The sequence below is a fragment of the Cyprinodon tularosa genome, unplaced genomic scaffold, assembly GCF_016077235.1.
Source record: "Cyprinodon tularosa strain WSP-4 unplaced genomic scaffold, ASM1607723v1 ctg443, whole genome shotgun sequence".
In the NCBI taxonomy this organism is placed as follows: Eukaryota; Metazoa; Chordata; class Actinopteri; order Cyprinodontiformes; family Cyprinodontidae; genus Cyprinodon; species Cyprinodon tularosa.
In genome coordinates, this window is record NW_024039167.1 from 416962 (window position 1) to 441877 (window position 24916).

At 36.9% G+C, this 24916-nt stretch overlaps 1 protein-coding gene across 1 annotated transcript in view; it reads left to right on the forward strand.

The window, feature by feature from the left end:
* The first annotated feature begins 769 nt into the window (after nt 1-769).
* kcnh8 (potassium voltage-gated channel, subfamily H (eag-related), member 8) overlaps nt 770-24916 on the forward strand; it is an 80954-nt gene continuing 56807 nt past the window's right edge. Inside the window, 2 exon segments of the mRNA XM_038300235.1 lie at nt 770-1004; nt 18849-19082. Coding sequence (XP_038156163.1) covers nt 929-1004; nt 18849-19082 — 310 coding nt within the window. The 5' untranslated portion in view covers nt 770-928.

The window sequence follows — 24916 nt, forward strand, 5'->3', positions numbered from 1 at the left end:
CCGGAATCTTTCTGTAATAGACATTATTATGCAGGGAATAAGGCCTAGACACAAGAGAAAATTAAGTACATGGGCTTTTATTGGAATAATTTTTGATTGCAGGGTGTGCCCTGGGTGGATTTGTTATTTAAAAAAAAAAACAAGTTCAAGTTCAAGAAAAATATGATATATCTTAATGACTGTTTCTGCAGCAAACTGTTCACACGATGGCGCTGTAATGTAAGTGATCTTGGTTGTTGAAAGTTCGTGCAGCATCTATTGAATTAACCAGCAGGTGGCGCCAAAACTCTCGCAATTTCCACAAACGATGGGAGATAAAATAAACAAAGGTTTGGCACTGCTTTGCAAAAAGAAAATAAATATTTCAAAGGTCTGTAATTAAATGCGTCTTAAAGAGAAGCAGGGATCTATATACACTTTTTTTATTATAACCCCCCCACCCCTCTCCTTTTATGTGTTTTGTTGATGAGCTCACACATCTCATATACACTTTTTTCACTGTGGAAATGTCACGATGGTCTGTTGACGTTATACACCAATGACATTTTCACTGTTATGAGTGTCTGTGTTTTTTTTTTTTTCTTTCTTTCTATAGATCCTTTCTTTTTTGTATTTCCACCTGTTGTTCCAGAGTGCATTAAGCAACGGTCAACATTTATTACATCAACAATAGAAAGTTTCACCCTCGCCTCTGGCAGTTACCCGATCTGCAGCTGCGGGCTTCATCGTCCTCCCTCCTCAACGGGCGCGCGCATGACGTGCACTGTTTCCCAGCCAGGGTTCGCGTAGTGCTGAGTTGGTGGATCTCTGACTGCCTGGTGGCTCTCACAGAGCTTTGGCAGCCTAAATGAGGGCGCCTAACGCATTTGGACGACTTACGCCCTCTCTTCAGTAACTTTGATGGGGACCTCGACATTAATCAGGGAAAATGCCTGTGATGAAGGGATTATTAGCGCCTCAGAATACGTTTCTGGACACTATAGCTACATGGTTTGATGGCACTCGTAAGTTCAGCTAAACTGTGTATCTTTTAATTAATTAATTGAAATATTTTTGTTGGTCGTTTGGGTGGGGTGTGTAGTTTGAGAAAAGCTTTGCAAAGCAGAGAATAGCACGATCCTTTGTGACACAGACAGGTTGATGATAGCAAGAACAATCTGTGGTTTGCAAAAAATAAAATTCCCTATGTTGTCTTTAATTTAGTTTTGTATAATTGAGTCATCTAAATACTTGAGTCCAAATCTTTGCCTAAGCGTACTTCAGCTGCAATCAACATTTGCACAATATATATATATTTTATGTATTTTCCATTTTGCTTTTTTGTTGTTGTTGATTTTTTTGTTATTTACACCAAGTCACGATAAGCCTGCTGCTTAGCTTTCAGAACCTCGGACAGCGACAAAACAATTCTCAATGAAATTCAATGAAAGTTTAGCATAAAAAACGTAGTGTTTTTCAGTGTGATGTGATAACTCTTTTCTTATTTTGTATCAGAGTTCATATTTATTTATATTTTTCATATTTTTTCTTATTATTATTTTTATCTTAATTAAGTGAGATGTTGGGTATTGATTCCTTCCATGGCTGCTCTTTAAAAATAATCCACCATTCAAAGTTTTCTACAGGACAATTCAAAAACCCCATAAAAAACAAACAAAAAATTCCCTTAAATTTTCTTTTCTCTCAGCTCTAATGTAATTTGACTAAGAATTCTTATGTTATGTGTGTGTTTTAATTCTTAAAAAAACTTCTAAAACTTTCTCTAATTTCATGATTTTTTTAAGGATGCTTTTAAGTAAGGATTTTTAGCTTGGCAATTTTTTTTGTTTTTTATTCAAATAAAGATTCAGGAGTAAATTTTAACTGTTTAGTATGAAAAGTATAAACAATTTTACTGGGAGATTCCTTGGTTCTAACTTCCAGAAATAAGCTTCCATATCTATAAAGAGTCAGAAGTCAGCATGATGCTGCCACATCCTTGTTTCATCATGGGGGTGGTATGTTCGGTGTGGTGAGCAGCTTCAGGATTTTCTTCTTGCCATTTTTCTTTGAGATCCAGCCTTGTGCAGACTAGAGCTGGTGACATATTCTCTCGTCTGGGCTAGGTTCTGGGCTAGGTTCTTTAATTCCTCCGGACTTTCATAGCTGTTTCTCCTACCTCAGTATTTTCATTTTCAGGTCATATATTGAACAGTACCTGGTGAGACATTTATATTCCCTATGTGTTGGTATCTTCTTTTTAATAAAACTGCTACATCTATGGTGATAACAGCACACTTCCCTTACATGAACTTTTATCCAGCGTCCTGAAATATGTTTCTAACACCTAGAGAAGGATGATGATAACGAGAGATGTCTGTTGAGACTTTAACCCCTATACCTATTGATCCAGCATCACTATACAAGTAAGAGCAGGCTGGTGTACAGTATGTCTAGTGGCAATCAAAAAAAAAAAAAGTCCATGCTGCCTGCATGGGCACAAGCTCTGCTCCTACACAAGAGAATTAGAGTGGTTCTGTGCAGCACAAGTAGTTTGTCAAGCTCCAATGAGTAAGCTGCTGTCCTTGAGTTGGCGAGGTAGAGGAAATTAACGCTGGATCTGAAGTGCTGGATAGAGCGGACCTGGAGGCAGTAGAGCCTGACAGCACAAATTAGGTCTGATGGCCTGGTCAAGAGCAAATATTAGTGGAGAACTAAGTTTTATCGCTGTGGGATCCCCTTCGAGGTCATCCATTTCCCAGATAAGGGTTGTAGTGAGTGATAAATGGGTGAATGTTCCAGTAGGCAACTCTTTAACGTGATCTCCTTTGTATCCAGAGAAAAGGTTGATAGGTTTGCCGTTGGGACTTTAATGGAGAGTATTTGTTTAGATGTTTACAGCAGGTTTTATTGTGTACCTCAACTTTTCTGTATAACATGAGGTTCCAACGTTTTGACTCAAGTTTTGAGACATTACAGTATTTACGTATCAAGTCTATTTACGGTGTTCAGAACAAAGGGGCTTTTAAAAAAATATTTCAGTCAGGAAATAATTTTCCTATATTGGGAAGGCAGAGTTGTTTATATATATTATTCTATCTTTACAAACATGTGAAAACTATGAGTAGCTGTGTTATGTGGTGATAGTGAGAGGATGACACCTCCTGCCAACCTTACAACTGCATCCAGGTGACTAATGTCACCACCCGTCCATCGCCACTACTATAAGGTATGGGAGTGCTGCTTGTTATAAATGTTTTCATGTTGTCACCTGGTAATAACCAGAGTCTTTTGAAGGGTTTCTCTTGTTTTGAACCACAAACAACACTGGCTTTTATTTTTTTCCCCATGTTTATAAAATTGCTGGCATCTTTTAAATGTTCAGTTGTTTATAGAATTTTAAATATTTCAGATTGCAATTTAATATGAAAAAAGGTTTAATGACCTTATTGGTACTGTAATTTATAAAACAGCATATGATATGTGTAGAACTGGGTTGAGTTCTTTGTTATCAATCTGGGATGGCTGCCGTTCAGTTTGTCCGTGAAAAGGAGGGATGTTTAGTACAATACTTTGAGCTGATTGGCTGATGTGCCAGCTATTACTCACCAATAATACACTTCAATCAATAATACACTTTCAGCCAATCGGGGTAGTGTGATTCGTCTGCAGCCTTTTGCGTGTTTTCATCTTTCATCTTGCGGAATAAGCTAATAAATCAAACTTTTTCCAAATCCTTTGTGAAGAAAATCACAGATATCTTTCCCAAATACAAATGCACAAAGTGCTTCTCTTTGCTTCTTTTTTAAATGAGAAATTGTTTCTATTTTAGTTAAAACCGAGTCAATTGCAGTTTTGACAGGTGAGTCCTCCAGCGTAGGCATTTTTGTTATCCCCTATCTTCTGATTGTTTTCATCCCTACATGGCCTGAATCAAAAAACACTGCTGGCAAGTCACTGGTTTGACCCGCTGATTGTTACGAGACAGACATGTTAGCAGGAGTCTTTCAAGATGGATTTGTTGTGAGACTGAAAACTCAGATTTTGCGACAATCCAAAAACCATTTTATCATGTTAGAACAAGACTATACATGGCAAACTTCTGTCATGATAGTTTTTTGATAGTCCTCTTTGAGCCTCAGTATAATTTCAGTACTGGGTGCGATGAACAGACATAAACAGAAGTGGTGCCATCTGCCTGCAGAACAGTGAAGGTACCTGAAAGCCAGATAGTAGGAAAACACTGCCACACAAATGGAGCCTGACCCAGTCCAGCCATCTTTTTATGCCTTGCAGTCAGTGTTGTTTTAGTTAACGATGACATAACAAAATAATTTCGTTGCCACTCCTTTTTTTCATGACAATAACTAAAACTGACAAGCTAAATGTGTATGTTTGATGATTAAAAAAATGGCGAGCCATAGGTTTGAGTTTTTATCAACGAGACGAAACTAAATAAAAAATAGCGGGTTGTCAGTCAGACGTTTAAACTGCATCATCATGATGTATTCACACAGCCTTGTTGCTGCATCCTTTTTGATCCTGCAGCCCACCTGCCTGAAATCCCTAAGTTGAATCCAACTAAAATATTTAATTGAACTCCGTTTATTTATGATAAAGAGCCAGATGAGAGGTACATTGGTCTTTGAATATTTCTTTCTGTTCTCATTTCTATGTATTCAAATATAATGTAAATGTTTCCTTGTATTGTCATTAAAGCATTTTCTCTGTTTCCTTTAAATATTTAAACATTTTAGTTAACATATTCATTCAGTTTAGGTCTGGATTGGCATGGCATTAAAAGGCAATTAAGTGGGTTCTCTCTGTAATTTTTTAAATATCAAAACCCTGTGAATTTAAATCTACTTTGATCCCTGAGCAGCAGTAACCGAGGGGTAAAAATTGCCAAAGAAGAATGCTTTTGTTATTTGGCTTGTTGGAGCAATGAACATTTTATTGATCTGTGTGTAATGCATAATTCCTACTAGATCAGGAAGTGTTTGCTTTGCGATTGAAACCTTGTGTGTCTAAAACCATTCCTTTATTGTATATTTTGTTAGCTTAACTGTCTGCTATATTAACCAATATGATGTGTTGAACTAGATCTGCTAGTTTCACAGCTTTTGTCAGACACTTTTTTATAGAGTAGACGTTTATTTGAATTCTATATCCAGCAATTGTAGTATCTCGGCTAGAGCTGTCAGTCTGGTAAAGAATGTTGTTTTTGTATTTGAAATCGTAAAGGTTAACTTTTTTTGCTAAATAAAACTGACTAAAACTAGACTAAAACCGACTAAATACATAATATATAGTAATGACTAAAATGTGACTCAAACTCATAAGTTTTCCTCCTTAAGACTAAGACTATATCTAAGAAGATTGTCAAAAACAACACTGCTTGCTGTAAAGTGACAGCTTAATGTGTTCCAAGATCAACTTATAATAAGTAATTAAACTGATATACAGCAACTTTAAGCCCTCACAATTCATCAAGGTAAGAAATAAATTAATTAATTAAATGGAAAAAAGGCATAAGCTATATAAAACCTCTTTATTAGAAAAGATGCTAATTCAAACTCGAAGCGACAACCCTCCGATTGGAGGGCAAACACCTGTACCCAATGCCAATTAAAAATGTTGGTGAGTTACTTGAGTTTTTTTTACAAAGCTCAGTGCTTAGACACAGGTTAATTGAATATTATAGGATACAGTCTATATGTTTACAAATCTAAAAATGAATTAATTAATGATTAGATATAAATTACATACCAGAAAAAGTACCAGTCCAAAATAGGGTCTGCGCAGTCACGAAAAAAAGTGTTTGACCGACATAGTAATGACTTGAAGAATATAATGGACACAAATTCAGTTCAGTCAAAAGAATATTTAATCAGTTCAAAGGAAAATCAAGCATAGTCAAATAGGGGTTTCTTCCACAAGCTTTGATAAATACTGATGACTGTAGGCAGGAAGGATCTCCCAGACTATTACAGCTGATCTGGAGTAGCTATAAGACAGACTGCTGTGCTGTTGTTGTACTATTTAGATTTGTGAACAAAAAGATTCAAGAAACTATATTAAGTTAAGATGTTTCCTTTAAATGTTTGAAAATACTTTAAAAAAAATACTGGATTCTCAGATTCCTGGTTTATATACTTTACTGAAATATAGTCCTTAGTTCATTTCTTTATTCATATACTTTTGGCTTCTTTTAAAGTGCTGTTTTACTGGCTACTAGAAGCCATCTTTAGGAAGGAAAGTAGGAAGGATAAGACAAGTAAGAGAAGGTGCAATTGTATCTACCACCTGAGCAGTAATTAGTATTTCCAGCCTCTTGAACACAGCAGGCTCCTTTAAACAGGTTAGCCACTATTTAGCTCTGAGCAACATTTCAAAGTAGCTTCAAATGTCGCTCACTATGGAAAAACGGGCTAAAGTTGGCATTTTCTTGGCCAAATTTAGCAGATATGTTACTAACTCAGTCGTTATGTTTGGTTTTAAAGCCTTACAGTATACTGCTGTTAGCCGTTCTCTACCCACCATTCAGACCACCATTTTATAACTTCCAATACACACCAGTCCCAAAACCATAAAAAAATGAGGAGTTAAGCCAGAAAAAGCATAAAGGGTGGGCAGCACTTCCTGCTATTCATATTTATGAGAGAATGTGTCTTTTGTCTTGTGTAGTTATATGTGTGCTCAGCTGTCTGATGATATTTAAAATAGCAAACCAGCTCTCCTGACTACTTATTAATACTTGTATAAGTTGACTTTTTCCAAAGTGGTCTAACACTGTAATTAACACTTTTCAAACAAGCTTCTAAAAACCAATTAGGGATGTCACACAATAGGAGAGAGTCAAACCGCAGAAAGTACAGTGTCCCTGTGGCATGTTAAAATCCCTGGGAAGTACGTAATTTTTATTATTTGATCAAGTCATACAAAGTTTTGATGAATCCAGTGTGTCGTGGACCACCGTCAGAGTTGGAGTCTGGTAGAAATAATGAGAGTTATAAGACTTTGACAGAGTAATCAATCATCATTGACTGTACTGTTGCAGCGTGGAGGAGGTCTCTCACTCACTGGCACTGATTTGCTATCACTGCTCCAATTTCCTCTGAAGCTTAATTAATATATGGAGTATTTGATCTTAGGTGAAAAAAAAAAAAGATATTGGTGCTAACATCTCCAGTTGCAATATTTATGGAACTATGAGACATTGTTGTGCAAAAATGACTGTTTATTTGTCTATTAATAAATTACATGATAGACTTTCAATAAAAAAGCAAGATTTGTTCCGAAGTTTAAAAGTGTTTACGAAGATTTGCTCATCCCTGATTGTTATAGCTTGCTGTTGTCCCATATGCTTCTCAAAGTACAAAGTTGGCTGTTTACTCATGTTTACTCTAACTGGACATATGTATTTTAATAGCGTTTTAATAAGCTAGTTTCATTAATTGATGTATACTGTCTTTTTTTAAATCACTGAAATGGTGCAATTTAGTTATGCATGAATAAAAGGAATTTACTTCTTTTACAGGTTAAAGAAAAGGTATAAACAAAATGCCAACCTGATTTGAGATCTAGCGTATAGGCCTGTTTACTAAAACAAGGAAAACCCCTTTTAAAACAATGAGTAATGCACACCTAATCAGGACATGCCTATAGGCAATTTAGGATATCTTGGCTGGGAACAAATGCTGGATTTTTCAAACAGATTACACAAAAATCAGTTTTTATTGTTACTTCACCTGGACCTTTTACTATTGTTAAAATTAATGTGAAATTGTATATATTTAAAAATTAAATTGTATTAAAAAAAGGTGTCCTAATTTTAGTCACATGGCTACAACCATGTTTGCATTTTACAAGAAGAAGGAAGAAATTTGTATTATATTTTAAAGCATCAAGAGAAGATCCTTAGTGGAGCTTTTTCTTAAAGGAACATGAATCATAATATTCCAACCAGGATTGCTACACACCACTGTTGTATGAGGGTAGACTCTGGCTTGTAACAGAGATGAATCACTTACAAACAACATGCGTCACTGGCATGTACTGTAGTAGTGCTCTGTCATTCCTACTGTTTGGTAGATTTATGAAAGAAAGCAGAGCTGGAGATACGGAGCTGATTAGGTGGGTCAGGGACCCAGACACTACTTCATTATTTGTGCAAATCTCTGCTCAATTTAGGCATCTATTATTTATGTAAACCATATTTTTGACATCTCAAACCCTATGCCTGCTTTTAATTCCAACCTGAAATGACTAACTTAATAATTAACACTGAAAACTCAAATCCTATTATGTAACCCTCAGTTTGCGTGTTCACATTTACTTTATAGCAACTTCTAGACTAGGGGTCCGAAACCTGCATAACTGGAGTCACGTTTGGCTCTTTGGACCCTCTACAATGTTCTCTATATTGGCTGAAAATTATAGAAAGAACCAGCTAATGTACTATAGTAACAAATACCAGTTTTATAAGCTTTAGTGGTTTTTATAAAGAATATTCTAATGCTTTTTTCACAAATGAATGGAAATAAAAGAATCAGAAATATGTCTGTAGAGCTTTTTATCAGTTAGGAAATTATGCATTTTATTTTTATTTTTACATCACATAATACCCTCTACAGATGTAAATCCATGCCTCATTTTTATTAATCCTTTTGTTTTGTTTTTCTTTATTTTAAAAGCTTCAAATACAGATAATCTGTTGCTTTTTTAAGGTGGTAACAGATTTCCTATGGCAGATATTTAACAAAAACACTAAGTTGTGTTTTATTAAAAGGTCATGTAATATTCTTTGTCATGTAATATTTTACCTAGCCAGACTCTGGGCGAAATGGCTCTTTGGATTTAAAAGGTTGCAGACCCATAGTTTCGTCCATAGTTTAACACATCTTTATACTCAGCAAGCAATTATTTCCTACCTGACTGTAAGAGAAGTGTTACTGTGAATTTAAAGGGTCAGCATCCCTTTCTGCTCTATCAAACCTGCGAAATGTTTGAGAGCCTGTGCGTCACCACGATTGTTCTGCCTTGTTACACCTTCTAATTAGAGAGATTCCTCTCCCAATCAGCATGTCTAATGGACTGTCCAAAACGATCGACAAACTGGGTTTCAGCAGAGGTAGTCTGGGCCAAGTCCTCCCATTTTTAGACCAGGTTAAGTATGGTTTGTGTGAGAAAGGGAGGGAAGCCTTGAGATGGGAGCTTTTCAGAGGAAAGAAAAAGAAAAGAAGATATTGACCGAGATAGGGAATAGCTGAGTGCAGCCTGCAAATGATAGGACTTTAATGGCTGGAGTAATGTTTCACTTGGTGGGAGCCTTGGGGAATGTTTGATGAAGAGCAGAGAGCAGTGATTAAGCTGTGAATTTAAATAAAGATAATCTCTTTCAGTTGTATGATTCATTACTACTATTGACAGTTTGGGAAAAAAGTATTTGCCCAACCCAAGATCTCTTCTGTCTTTGCTTTCTTTTTGTTTTCTGATATTCAAGCAAATTTTAATTTCAGGCAACGTTACCTAAAATAAATACATGATGATTAGATCTACTAGTTAACTTATCCAAACTAATTTGACGTAAGAGAAAAACTAATATGGCTTTAAGCTTAATAGCTGGTTGGCGCTGCCATCAAGATTTTGTGATAAATAGTAAAATGTTAAATGTAAATTGTAAATTCCTTGTGGCAGAATTGTTGTTATTATGCCATATTTGGGGGTTTACAATCATCTGTAAAAGTTTTACAGCAGCCTCTTAACTAGATTTTGGGATCTCCAAATGCTTCAGAGGTCTTCCTGGTGTGCTTTAGGTTATTTTCTCAGTATAACATAAGCTTAAGGCCACTTAAACTTATAGCCAAACTTTCTCCATAATGTTTCTTTGCCCGAGAGCTAATTTTTAAGTTAAGAGCATTATTGTTGCAAGCAAAGAACTTGGTTTAATTTCAAGTCCAATACAAACGCTTGCTTTTGATGCAAACAATGACCAATAAAATGCTGTCGCTAACGTCCATGCACAAAATAATATATCTGTAAATCTCAATCAGAAAAAAATAAACATAAAAAAAATTGAAATATAAAATCTGCAAAAAAGAATATATGTATATATATATATATATATATATATATATATATATATATATATATATATATATATATATATATATATATATATATATATATATATATATATATACAGTATATAACTTATTATATGGTTTCTTTTGTGGATTGCATTTTTTTTTCTTCAAATTTCAATATACAGTTTATTATAATTTCCATTTACAAAACATGTTACTGTGGCAACTGAAAAGTGACTTTTTTGAGGTTATGTAACCGCTTTGTAGTTGTTTTCTTGGAGGACCTGCAACAATTCAGACAGAAGAGGGGACTTGGTCTTTCCATCCATCTCCCCACTTTCGCCATCAATTTCTATCACACATTCTGCTGTTATCTGCTTCCCCTCCAGCTGTGTGACTCTGCTGGTATCATTTTCTTATCTTCTGTTCACTCTTATTTTGTGCCCATTGCTTCCCAAGGCTTGGTTACACACTATAGGAATTGTTCTTGCTCCTTAAATAGCCCACAGAGTGCTCCAGTGAGGGAGCCTGACAATGAGTTGGAGAATGTTTGCACCTATCAAGGATTTGTTTCATGAAATAGGTAAGCGTAGCAGAGTAATAAGTAAAATAAAGCTGGGGATTGGCTTCTAATAAAACCTACCTCACCTAAAAACATATAAAGATAGATTTTTATGTAAAGTCATTGTGACATTATAGTTTTTAAGCTATAGGTGTCATGATCTTGGCACCGAAGGCTGGCTTAATTGCTCATTTAATTCACCTGGCTGACTCTTCCCAGTTGCTCATTATCGTTCATTTGATCCACCTGCTCCTGCCTCTATTTATGGTACTTGCATCGAGCTATCAGGGCCAGATTATTGTTCTAGTTCTTGATCTTGATGGCCAGTGGAGAGAGTAGTTTTTAGTGTACCATAGTGTTTCTGATTTCATGATCCTGACCTGTTCTGCCTCTTATCCACTGGGCATGACTGTTCCTGTTTGATCTCAGTAGAGAGTGTGGTTTTTAGTGTACCATAGTGTTTCTGACTTCCTGACCCTGATCCGTTCCTGTCTGAATGGGTTGCCTGAACTGTCTTTGGACTCCTGGACCTCTGAACCTTCCTGTTCTGATCTGTTTCCCTGACCTGGTTTCGGACTCCTGCATGTTCTCTGGGGTTGCAGAATCTGGGACACTCTGGGCTGTGCCCGCTGCATCCTGTTAGCAGTCCACCAGCTGGATCCTATCACATTTTCTGGTTATGGACTGAACTGTTAAACCAGGTTAGTGACTCACGTTTATAATCTTCCTCCATTAGATTTACGTGGTCACTAACCTGTGTTTCCTTTTTCAGAGTCTCCAGGTATAGACGCCCTAGCTGCTAATACTGCAGATCCACAGCCCGACGTATTTTTTATAAACGCTTTGAATCATCCCACTGTCTGTCACGCCTTGAAAACTGGGTCCTTCTGTCCTGTGTTCATGACAATAGGAAATTGATGTAATTGTCTTGTACTGAGCTAAAATTTATTTGGCTGATCCCGTTTAGCTAAGTACAAGCTTAACTTACCATGTGTCATTTCATAATTAGAAATTTAGATAAACAAGTATGAATTGTGTTCCCTGAGGGTAAATGTTAAGGCCTGGGTATATTTAATGGTTATATAAGTAATTTAACCCAAGTTATAGAATAAGCTAATGACACAACATTATGTACCTCCATGTCACTGTGTAAATTGGTCAGAATGTCCTCCATCTTGATGCAGGTAGAACATAAAGCATAGTTAGTTCACCAAAAAGGTAAGAATTGAGATTTGTGCTCATCTGGTCTCAGTGTGCAGGAATCCTTGGATTAGATCTGAAATTAAAAATTAACATTTTGACAACTGCATAAAGTTGGTAATTACATCTCCTTACTATAATCATATAACATTTCCAGAATGCAGAATTCCCTGTGAAAACAAAACAGAAGAAAAATACTGCTCTCCCTTTACTAGTAGTAGGTCAGACTACTGCAATCGTGTGTAGTCTTTGTAAAAAAAAAAAAAAATGATCATTGGGTTGCAGGTCATCCAAATGGTTACTGCCAAAGTTCTTCCAGATGACCAAAATATTCAAAAATGGATAATTTCAAACCAGGTCCCAAATTATTAGAATTATTATATTGATCCTTGATCATCTATGAATAGATTATTCTGTTGGTCTTGTGCCAAAATACATTCTTAAGTGGTTTCTTAAGTAGGAACCATTCTTCAAATATTAATCTTAAAGGTGTGGTCTGGATATGTATTCACCCCATCTTAGGCTGCACTCCTATTATACTGCAATTCTTTTGCAGTACTTCTCCCTACGTTTTGCATTCTTGCAGCCAACAAATGTTTGATATTTTATTTTATATTTTTTACCATTGTTTATATTACTCTCTTTAGTGCATGTATTCCTAATTTATTTTATTGATCTATATATTCCTCTGCACTTTTTTGTGTACCTGCAGGGTTACTTCAGCTGCTGTCCACCAGCAGTGTGAGCATATGTTGAGATAATCTAAGGGCTTCTACTGTAGAGCAATTTACCAAACCAAAATCTCAATGTAGGAAAAGAGTGATTGAAGTACATAGATAGCAACTGCAAAGCAAGACATTGAAAACAAACTGAAGGAAAGTAAAGGATGAAATAAAAAAAAGGTTTGAGGGTCAGGTTCTGTGTCTAGATGAAGAAGTGTAAACACAGATGAACGATGTTTTTACAGGACTGGTTTTGGGGGAAGAAGGTGAATGCAAGCAGTGAGGGCAGCAAATAAATTGAGCCTGGATGAAATCCAAGCTTTGGAGAAGATGAAGAGAAATTGCTTGCAGAGATCCAAAAATGGTAGGAGGGCACATGGAGAAGAGCTGGGGGTGGGGGCAAAAAGGAAGGAAGTGAAGATTGATAGGTGAGAGAGTTGAAAAGTTGTAAAGTTTGAAAAAAAAGGGCACATACATAGCGGACAAAAATAGAAGACAGATAGAGATGGGGAATATAGTTTATCTCTTTGGTAAAAGTTTTTTTAAGCATTTCTTAATGAATCATCATAATTTTACTAAGATGTTTGTAAGTAAACTAGATTAAGATATCGGTGGTATCTTTATATGGTTTAGCCTCTAACTAGCAAAGGTGAAAAGAGTCATAAAATGATGGATTGAAGTAACATTTCAGTTATTTAATGCTTTTTTTGTGAAGTAAACATAACTATTTAACTGTGTAAATAAAAGTAACGAATTAAGTTACACAAGTTATACCTAAATATTAAATAGAAATGTATAAAATAGAAATGTCATCAATTCTCTGAATGTTTTTCAAGTATATTGGTAATAGAAATAAAATATCGCACTGCTCACTTATGTTGTGCAACATTAATCTATTTAGTGCCCACTTCAATAACGGTGGTGTTATTTAATCAGATGATATTGTTTGTGAACACATACCCTACTGACTGTGCGTTAGAACAACAAATGAAAGTTTAAATTGAGCTTAAATTATGGTCAAACAGATAATTCTGAAAAATATAGAATACATTCACCACAGCTTACATTTAAAATATAAGAGTTTAATAAACAAAAATTATTCAGCACCAAGAAAAGCACATTTCAGTTAAAAAGTTTTGAGTAAACTAGTAAACCTCAACTAAACTGAGCTATTATGTGCAAAGAAGAATTAAAAGCCTAGTTGAAAACCATATTCTATAAAATGTATCAAAGTTTATCATGGATTTTATGTTTGAGAACTAAAGTTTGAAGAATTTGGAATGTGGTTAAATTAGCTTTGGGTAAATATAGAATGTGTTCAAACCAATAAAAAATCCAAGGAAGTAAAATAAGCACTTATTAGAAAATGTTTTATTAAATGACCTTTCGTAGATTGATACTTATCCTTCTCTGATTGAGGTAGTAGCTAGCAAACATGAGTAATTAAATGACTTTTGGTCATACTTGAGCTAGAAAAACCTAGAAATTGTCTCTGGCTTGTGTACCAGACCTGTAAACCTCTGTTGATTTCAATTTGGGATGCTTGTTTTCTTTTTTTCTTTTTTTTTTCAAATATCCAGTATTAGCAGCTTAGCATGACAGTTTTGCACCAGGGAGGTTCTTTTATACTCAGGACCTTCACATCTCCAGCCTCTCCCAGGCATCTGGAAGCCCTGAAACACAGAGAGAAAAGCTGCAAACAGTCTATTTCACAGCAATTTGCTTCTGATGTAAGCCATCAGGTCCACTTAGCCTTCGGTCAGTTTTGGGCCTCTGGTCCTTCGACATGGAGCCATGATTGTGTCTCTCCAATGTGAACTACCCAGAGTCTATTCCCCAAAGAGGAAGAAGCAGACACGTCCTCAAAAGCACTGTGGGGGGCAAAGGCACACCTCTGTGTCTTGTGATACTGTCTTAGGCTGGTGGAGGGGTTGCAGAGCAAAATTGCATCCTCATTCCAATGAGCATTATCATGGTTTTATGGCACAACACTTATTAATGGGAAATTAAAAACATCTATACTTAGATAATTATCTGTTTTAATTATGTCTACGTTAGTTTAATCAAATTCAAGTTTTTTTCTTTTAAGTTGTTAGAGAACAACTAATTTCATAACAAATAAATACTCCATAGTGCCAAAGACAATATACAATCATATATATGCCTATGGTTGACTTCAAGATGCTAAAGCATGATATATGACCTTCATCCACAAAACAGAAAAGGATAAATTATCATATTTTTGCATATGGAAATCACATTTATTAGGTAATTGCTTGAGTATATTTTCTAAAGTAAAAAGATCGGCATGTAAATAAGTCTAGTTGTTTAACTCTGAGTCACCTTTGTTGAAGAGGAGAACCATATTATACATATCTGAGTACCCTCTAATATATAAACACTGTACTAATTGTATGTCTTTGTTGACAGCCCTCCCCTACCCTGGGAGTTGGTACAGGACAAGCTTTAAGCTTTTGTTTGGGACCATCGTGGCTCCAGTAACAGCATCAGTCTCTTTCTGTCTGTAACCCGAGCCTCAGAGGCCCCTGACAGCCAATCCCTATACTGAGACCTGCTCTTGGCTGGGTCGTCCTGTCAAAGCATCACTGCTTACATGACATATTTTGTGGTGTCTTTTTGTCTTGGATGGATACAGTTACTGTGTCAGCTTAATGTATCTCAAAATCGTATTAGCTTCATATAATATAATTACACAAGAGTTCTTTTTGTTAGTTGCATTAAATAGCTGAGAAGGATGAAGATCAAGAAAATAAGCATAGCTATTCATTGCAAGGAATGGATACTGGATCTTTGCTTTTTAAATCATCGATTTTGCATTTCCAAACCCTGCCATACAACATGAAACATTTCAAACAACCAAGTTGCTAAAAAAAGGAGTTACTGATGTAGAAAATAGATTTTTGCAATGTAATGTAGTATAATTGAAACAAGTGATCTTGCTGGATGTCTCATACCGCTGTGTTTGTGTGTGTTGGAAGGCCTATAATGTGATCATGACTCATACACTCACTGTAATTATACGAATGTATAAAATGTATGTGTGTTCTGCAGTTACTATGTCAAATGCTCTAGTGTACTTGTTTAATTTATTGGCCAGGGTTCGCTGTTTGGCTGCTTATCAAATGGCAGCAGGACACACTCAAATCCACAAGCACATATTTCACACAGTCTGTCAAACCTTCATTGTCTACTGTCTTGTGTAATAAGTATTGTGCTGGAAGCATTAGCTTTCTATCAGCACAGCTCAGCATTGTGGCCCTGTGAGTGTCTGTTAGTATAGCGCGTCTGTTTCCCATCATAGATAAACTCAGGTATAAACAGCTGCTTAGCTTTCACTGGCTATCCAAACCGAGACTCAATTGGCTAATTAACTGTGATATACGTCAGCCTTCATAAGAATTTTTGTCTTTTCCTCTTGTCAGTTTAGATCCACTGCAGTCATCCTCTTCACCCTGAACCAAAGTTTTTATACATAAAAGATACTTATATTATAAATGCAAATTAGTTTAAACATTTTTCAAGTATTGGGTTGGTTTTCTTTGTGAAAGGAAGCATGAAGTGTTGAGCTCTGTTGCTCTTCAGTGGGCAGATAAATCAAAGCTGACCAAAGCACATTCCCTCTATTCATTCAACCCACACGGGCCTTCATCTGCTTGAGCTGAAGATCCCATCATGCTGTGTATCGCTGAGTTAAAAGTCACACCATCTTTCCAGCGTCCACCGAGAGCAACTTGTTGAAAGAGCTCGAGGCGCTACTTAACCGATTGCATTTGTTTCCATTTTTGAAGTTTTTAAAAGGTGGTCATGCTGGGATTGGAACTGTGATGTTAAAGCATGTTAATCTCCAGGTAGTTAAGATTTAACTGACAAATAGTTTTTTTTATTTATCCTTAGTCATTAATCAAAAAAAAAAAAATCATTCATGAACCTTTCAAAGAGCCCAAATACAACTCTTACTTGACTAAATAAGGTTAACACAAGTGCTAGAATTGCAGCTTAATAGGGCTGTATAGAGCTTTATCAATTTCCAGTTCCAATGATTAAAGCCTCTCTTTAGTCTTATAGGACCATCACTGTTGGGCACAAAATCCTACAGTCATGGTTTAAAAAAAATAGACTAGATACTAGGGCTTGATTCATGTATTTTTTTTTTTTTTTCAGATAAGTGATATCGGCGAAATCTGACTAGGTTTTTATATTAAAGATGAATAAAATCCTTGTATAGGGTATACTTCTTTTATCACAATAGGGTTAGCTTCAAATCATTAAGAATAGATGTGGACTCTGAGAGGAACTCCCAATAATAGTCATAACAGTTTGCTTAGTAACAAATTAACTAATTAGAAAATAGTTACTGCAAAGGAACTATTTGGGCAAGCAGAGCTAAAGGACAATCTAAACTTTGGCTTTATCAGTAAGCATATTGGAAAAGTGGTGTTTTAACAGTGAAATTTCTTCCTGACCATAATCAGCACCTTTTGTCGCTTACAGTCCGGTTTTCATGCTCCAGTACCAAGCCTACATTTGTACAGCTTACAACAGTGAAATTAGCATTTACCATTTTAAAGTGCAACAGCGATAATCATATGAACAGTGTAGGAGAAAAGTAAAACTATTTTTGAAAAAATAATGGCGCAAAAGAGCATTATTATGGAGAGGTTTATTGCAGTGCATAATAAATATCGTGCAAAATACAGTAGAACATTGTGTTGTGTCCTCTTTAAAAGGAACACAAAAGTTTCAGCCATGTTGGTGGTGTACAATAAAGTTACATGGGTGATGCAGAGTCCTGTTTAGAGTTAAACAGTTCAACAGTCTGATGGCAAAGTAGAAAAAGCTGCTGCAGAACCTACTGGACCTGCAGCGGATGCTGCAAAGCCTCTTTCCAGAGGGCAGCAGGGAGAACAGTCCATGGTAGGGGTGTGAGGGATCATTGATGATAATAGGGGCTGGTCAGAATGTTCTCTGGTACTATGTTTCACTTATTTGAACCCTTCTGGAAGGACAGCGACATTGTTGTGTGATTAGATAACATTACAATGGTAAGCACGAAAATCATATGCAGGGTTCCCAAGGATTTGTCTTTGGGCCCCTGCTATTCAATGGCTATATGTTCACTCTGGCTAGGATAACAACAAACAACAATAAAGGAGTTACCATTACTATGCAAATCACAAACAAATATAGTACATTACAGTGTCACCATTGTAACCTAAAAATTACTTTCCCTTAAAAAGTAAAGGTTTTTGGACCAAATAAGGATTCATTAAAAGTTTCCTTACTGCTTTAGTTAGTTCAGCTAGAAACCATCAACCAGACCCAAAGTCTGAGGTGGTAGGCATAGAGGTGAATCTTTAGAGTTTACAGGAAGACAGTCACAAAGTTGGGCTTATGTCAACAAAAGAAAATTTTTAGGACTAAAGACTAATCTTGTTGTAGTATTTTTTTTTTTTGACTGACCTATCTTTTGTTGATTGATCACTGCAGCTTCAAAAAAATCGGTCCAACCGCTGCAGTTGATGCAGAATTTTGCTGCCCTCATCCTGCTCCCAGTCCTTACACTGGCTCTGTATATCTCAAAGAGTAGAATTCAAAATACTTCTGTTGATCTATAAATCACAGGGAGGCTAAGCACCAAAAAGCATTACAGACTTGTTGTCAGCTGTCGGTGAATCAAACACCCAAACCTGGTTTAAATCTACTCTGCATATCCAAACTCAGAAACAAACATGGAGAACCAGTGTTTATTTCTTATGCTCCTCTTATCTTAAACTAACTCTCATAAAAGCACTAAAATGAATGTTTATCAAACTGAAAGATTAAGAGATGATTTTGTTGTCCAACTTTTTTCTAACCTGTCTCTTATGCCAATGCAATGTAATTTATCCTATGTTTTTCTTCTCTGATGTTCTATTAATGTAAAGCATTTTGAATTGTCTATCTTCTGAAATGTGTTGTGGGCTAAAAAATAAACTTGCCTACATGTATGGTTCTATCATTTAGGCATTATGGTTACTACTGATTATTTTTTTGTAAATGTATATATGTTAAAGATAAATACTGGGCTTTAATAAACAAAGATTTGTTCAGTAATATTCCTTTATTAATTTAGTTTTAGTCAAAACATGTTTTTTTTTTTTATTCTAATGGCTTTCAGAATGAGGCTATAATTAAATTAAGTCCACGGATATTTCTTGGAAATATTCTGTCCAAATCTTTTTTTTATGTTTTGAATGTCATTCACTTTCAATGCTCTTCTGTTTTTCTTTTTTATAGACAGTAACTTCATCCTGGCCAATGCTCAGATGTCAAAGGGCTTTCCCATTGTCTACTGCTCTGATGGCTTCTGTGAACTCACAGGCTTTTCTCGGACAGAGGTCATGCAAAAGAGCTGTGCCTGTAAGTTTCTGTATGGGCCTGAGACCAGTGAAAGCATCATCCTGAGCATTGACGAGGCCTTGGAAGAGCGCAAGGAGTTTAAAGATGAGATCATGTTCTACTCAAAGACAGGTAAAATTTGTTTTATTTAATTGTATTTTCACTCTTTGTTTTTAATTCTGTCTCTTTTGCCTTTAAGAAGTATTCCAAACCACTAACTCCAGCAGGCTTATCCTTTTGGGATGTTACAGAAAAAGACAAACACAACTAAGATAGTTGTAGCATATTTTGAAAAGAATTACTTCACAATAACAGCGTTAGTTCTTACTTGTATTTTTTTCTGACACCATAATGGTGGTTGTAAAGGTAGTGTTGTAGTAAAGACCACACTAAACGAGACCATACATGTAGAGGCCGAGACCAAAACCATATATGGTCTCTCTACTCCTTGGACTAGGTTGGTGTGGTCTTGAGTTGAACACTGGTTAAAGCTTGTTAAAGAGAAAAATTTCAAAATTATTATTTATTAATCTTCTCTGCTCCACCCTCCCCTTAATATGCAAACTATCAGGTTGACCCAGTCTGTTGTACTGATCCACCTGCAGCCATGGGTTCAGCTTCACTGCTGACCCCAGCAACACTGCTGTGTTTTATGGACTGCAGAATAAAAAAAAACAAAAAAAAAAAAAAATCTGATCTTGTTCAGAAATCTTCTGAACATCCCTACGGTCACTTCTCCCAGCCTCCAAAGGTTGCGCCCTCTGTCTGCTGGCTGTAGTGAAGGTGTTCACCTGTATATAAGCGCTTCTCACACTGTGATCCAAGGTTACTTAAAGAGGGTAATGAATTCAATGACATTAACTGTAAACACTACATGCCCTAATCTTGGTTTGGGGCAGTTGGTCTCATTGGCGCACCAACCCGCCTTGGATTATACGTAAGGGAAATATTGAACCTAGATATGGGTTAGGTTTTGGCTCTAACTCAGAGTCCTCCAACAGAAAGGTTTCTCACATATATGTAATTACAAAAAAAAGGTTTGACAACTGAAACTCTTTTGTTCTTAAATTCAACAGTTAAGAACAAAAAAAAAAAAGGTACAATTAAATGGCTGTCAGAGGCTCGAAACCTTGGATCCAATATTCAAAACAGACAGATCTGAATGAGTTCAAAAGGCTTTATTTACTAACGGCGTGCAGCTGCTCGTCAGCAGGGGAGGATAAACCAGATTTTCTGTAGAAAAAGAAACTCAGGTCCGTGAATAAGAATAAAGGGCTGATGACTACTAAAGCAATAGTCACTGACCTGGTGAAGAGTTCAGGCCGATCACAGAGGGATGTGATGAATCCGAGAAGGAGACAGTCCTCCGCTTGTGTCGGGCGCCGCGCCGAGGAGCAACAGTGTCCAGAAGGGAATATCCAAAGCCGAAGTTGTAGAAGAGCCAAGTACATGGACCAGAAGATCAAAGAGCCGATGAGGTACAGAAGGAGAATCCAAGCCGAGGTCAGAAGCACAGTCCAGGTTCGGTAAGCTAGCAGGAATCCAGGAGTCAGTCCAGAACAGAGCAGAAGAACAGAGCAGACAGGGGTTAGTAAAACTCAGAATCCACAGAGCAGAAACAGGTCACAATCAGATAATCAGAACAAAGATCAGAGAGCTAGAGCTATTCACACCGAAACGCTCAATTAATCTGACACCAAGGGGTTGGAACCGGTGGAATAAATAGCAGAAGAAACAAGTGATTCAGATAAGAGATAATTAGGCTGGGGTGGAACAAACCAGATGAGAGGAGGAAGAGTAAAACCCAGCCTATGGTGCCAAGATCATGACAATGGAAGAAATTGAAAACATTTTCAAAATTCAGATGGGTTATACTTCCGTAATATCCCTAATACTTTATGCAATCCAACTGAAAATATGTAAAACATTGTGAGTTTATGTTATGCTGTGTTGATTTGATCTTGGACCAAAATGCAGATAGATTTGTCCTGAGATAAGCATGCAGAATGGTTTAAAAATAACATAAAAAGTGTACAAAAGATACAGGAATAAAGAACAGGAAATAAGGTGTAAACTGGGCAACAGAAGGAAAACTATAGTCAAGACAATACCAACCAAGACCAAAGAGTTCTGAGACCAAGACAAGGCCTTAAATGGTCTTGTTCTCTGCCTCTTAATGTCTTGGGCTTGTCTCTGTACTCCTTGGTCTTGGTTGGCTGGGTCTGGACTAAAACAATACCTTTACCACCGCTGTTATGGTGTCAAAAAATATGGTCTTGTTTTTTTCTTGACCTTGTTTTGGTCTAAAGGTCTTGTTCTGGACCTTTAGACCAAACACTGAATAACATAATTGAATATGAATACATAATTTAGAAGTAGAGGAAAGACGTAGAAGAGAAACAGGGGAGACTGAGGGAGTGAGACTAATTAATCACAGTTAAAAGACTAACAAGCCCTGCGACAGACTGGCAACTTGTCCAGGATGTATCCTGCCTCTCGACCGTAGAGTGCCGGAGATAGGCACCGCGACCCTGACGAGGACTAAGCAGGAAAAAATGCATGGATGGAAAGGACTAACAAAGCATAAATAACCAAATCTGAATACATAAAAATAATACAAAAATGAACCAAGAAACTAAACACAGAGAAATGAATTATTATTGGAAAACCATTCTACAATTAGTGAAGGTAAGGCAGCACTTTTAGAACATACTGTAGCTTAAAAACAAGAGAATTACTATAACCCATACAAAGTGAGGCTATTGAACTAAAAGTAATTGAAAATGTTAGTATTTCTTAACAGATAACAATATCATGTTTTAGTAGAATTTTGCAAATACATTTTATGGATGAATGATAAATAGTTTTCTTTCTATTGACAGCATTTCTCTTAAAAATCTTAGCTCATTAAATAAAGTCCCATTACCTTTATATTTAATATGTGAACTTTTGCCTATTTTCAACAAGATCTTTACATTGTGTTTGAGTCTTAAATATCTGAGAGTCTCTCTATTATCCTTTTTTATTGAAGCTTATTGTAATTAATTGGACTGTATTTTTTTTTGTACAGTGTTATTTTGCATTTATAATGTCGTGTAGCTACTAAAGAAGTCAAACCAAAACATTTCAAAAAAGGAAGGTGCCAAAGCTTTTGTTTTATTCCTGCCTTTCTGCAATCAGGGTTGGTGGTTGGACTGGTAATCAGTTACCTAACTCTGTCCAGATCTGATGTAAATGAACATTTGCTGAACAGTGACTGAGGTTGGTTCGGGTCTGGTTGCAACAGTTTCCCTCTGACACAAGCAGATTTTTGCACCAAGTCCCTGATCACAAGAGCAGACTGACACAGACTTTTTCCATCTGTGAATCAGGGATACAATCGAGCATGAAATCATGTCATCCCAGCTTTAGTGAGCCTGCAGCAAAATGACACACAAAACACACTGAAAATTGTAGTCTGTATATGTGTTATCAGTCAATGCTTTATAGAACCTTTTCTTCAGTCTCAAGTGTTTTGCAGCTTGTAAGAGTTTTTCAAGTATTTCTCAGATTTTCCTGCTTTTAGCTTTATCCATCTTTCTCTCGTCTAACCAATTTCCTTGTCTATGGTAAATGACTCTTAAGGCATGATTATGCCACTACCATGTTTTATTGTGAGAATAGTGAGATCAGGGTTATCTGCAGGGCTAACTCGCACAAAACTGAAAAAATAACAATAATTTTTTTTTCTTTTATAATAACTTTGTAAAATATAGATTTTTTTTATTTCAATTTAAAAAAATAATGCAAAAAAAAAAAAAAACTGTCCCAACTTAAAGTGCTCATGAACAGCGAACCAACACACTGTACCTGTCAACAGGTGTGGAAGGCTAGCTGAATATTTTCTGAATCTTTCAGAAAACACCTGATTTCAGAGACTGTCTCAAAGTGTTAAGTATATATATATATATATATATATATATATATATATATATATATATATATATATATATATATATATATATATATATATATATATACTTTCAGCATGGAGTTTGCATGTTCTCCCTGAGCATGCGTGGGTTCTCTCCTGGTACTCAAGCTTTCTCCCACAGTCCAAAAACATGAATGTTAGGTTAATTGGCTTCTCTAGATTCTCCTTAGCGGTGAGTGTGTGAGTGAATGGTTGTATGTCCTGTGTGTCTCTGTGTTGCCCTGCGATGGACTGGCCAAGGTGTACCCTGCCTCTCGCCCGTAGACAGCTGGAGATAGGCACCAGCACCTCTCACGACCCCAAATGGGACACGCGTGTCAGATGTATATATATATATATATATATATATATATATATATATATATATATATATATATATATATATACACTATATTGCCAAAAGTATTTGCTCACCTGCCTTGACTCACATATGAGCTTAAGTGACATCCCGTTCCTAATCCATAGGGTTCAATATGACGTCGGTCCACCCTTTGCAGCTAGAACAGCTTCAACTCTTCTGGGAAGGCTGTCCACAAGGTTTAGGAGTGTGTTTATGGGAATTTTTGACCATTCTTCCAGAAGCGCATTTGTGAGGTCGCACACTGATGTTGGACGAGAAGGCCTGGCTCTCAGTCTCCGCTCTAATTCATCCCAAAGGTGTTCTATCGGGTTGAGGTCAGGACTCTGTGCAGGCCAGTCAAGTTCATCCACACCAGACTCTGTCATCTATGTCTTTATGGACCTTGCTTTGTGCACTGGTGCACAGTCATGTTGGAAGAGGAAGGGGCCAGCTCCAAACTGTTCCCACAAAGTTGGGAGCATGGAATTGTCCAAAATGTCTTGGTATGCTGAAGCATTCAGAGTTCCTTTCACTGGAACTAAGGGGCCAAGCCCAGCTCCTGAAAAACAACCCCACACCATAATCCCCCCTCCACCAAACTTTACACTTGGCACAATGCAGTCAGACAAGTACCGTTCTCCTGGCAACCGCCAAACCCAGACCCGTCCATCAGATTGCCAGATGGAGAAGCGCGATTCGTCACTCCAGAGAACGCGTCTCCACTGCTCTAGAGTCCAGTGGCGGCGTGCTTTACACCACCGCATCCGACGCTTTGCATTGCACTTGGTGATGTATGGCTTGGATGCAGCTGCTCGCCCATGGAAACCCATTCCATGAAGCTCTCTGCGCACTGTTCTTGAGCTACATGAAGTTTGGAGGTCTGTAGTGATTGACTCTGCAGAAAGTTGGCGACCTCTTCGCACTATGCGCGTCAGCATCCGCTGACCCCGCTCCGTCAGTTTACGTGGCCTACCACTTCGTGGCTGAGTTGCTGTCGTTCCCAAACACTTCCATTTTCTTATAATACAGCTGACAGTTGACTGTGGAATATTTAGGAGCGAGGAAATTTCACGACTGGATTTGTTGCACAGGTGGCATCCTATCACAGTTCCACGCTGGAATTCACTGAGCTCCTGAGAGCGACCCATTCTTTCACAAATGTTTGTAAAAACAGTCTGCATGCCTAGGTGCTTGAATTTATACACCTGTGGCCATGGAAGTGATTGGAACACCTGATTCCAATAATTTGGATGGGTGAGCAAATACTTTTGGCAATATAGTGTATATATACATAAATACACTCACCGACCACTTTATTAGGTGCCCCATGCTAGTAACGGGTTGGACCCCCTTTTGCCTTCAGAACTGCCTCAATTCTTCTTGGCATAGATTCAACAAGGTGCTGGAAGCATTCCTCAGGGAGTTTGGTCCATATTGACATGATGGCATCACACAGTTGCCGCAGATTTGTTGGCTGCACATCCATGATGCGAATCTCCCGTTCCACCACATCCCAAAGATACTCTATTGGATTGAGATCTGGTGACTGTGGAGGCCATTTGAGTACAGTGAACTCATTGTCATGTTAAAGAAACCAGTCTGAGATGATTCCAGCTTTATGACATGGCGCATTATCCTGCTGAAAGTAGCCAT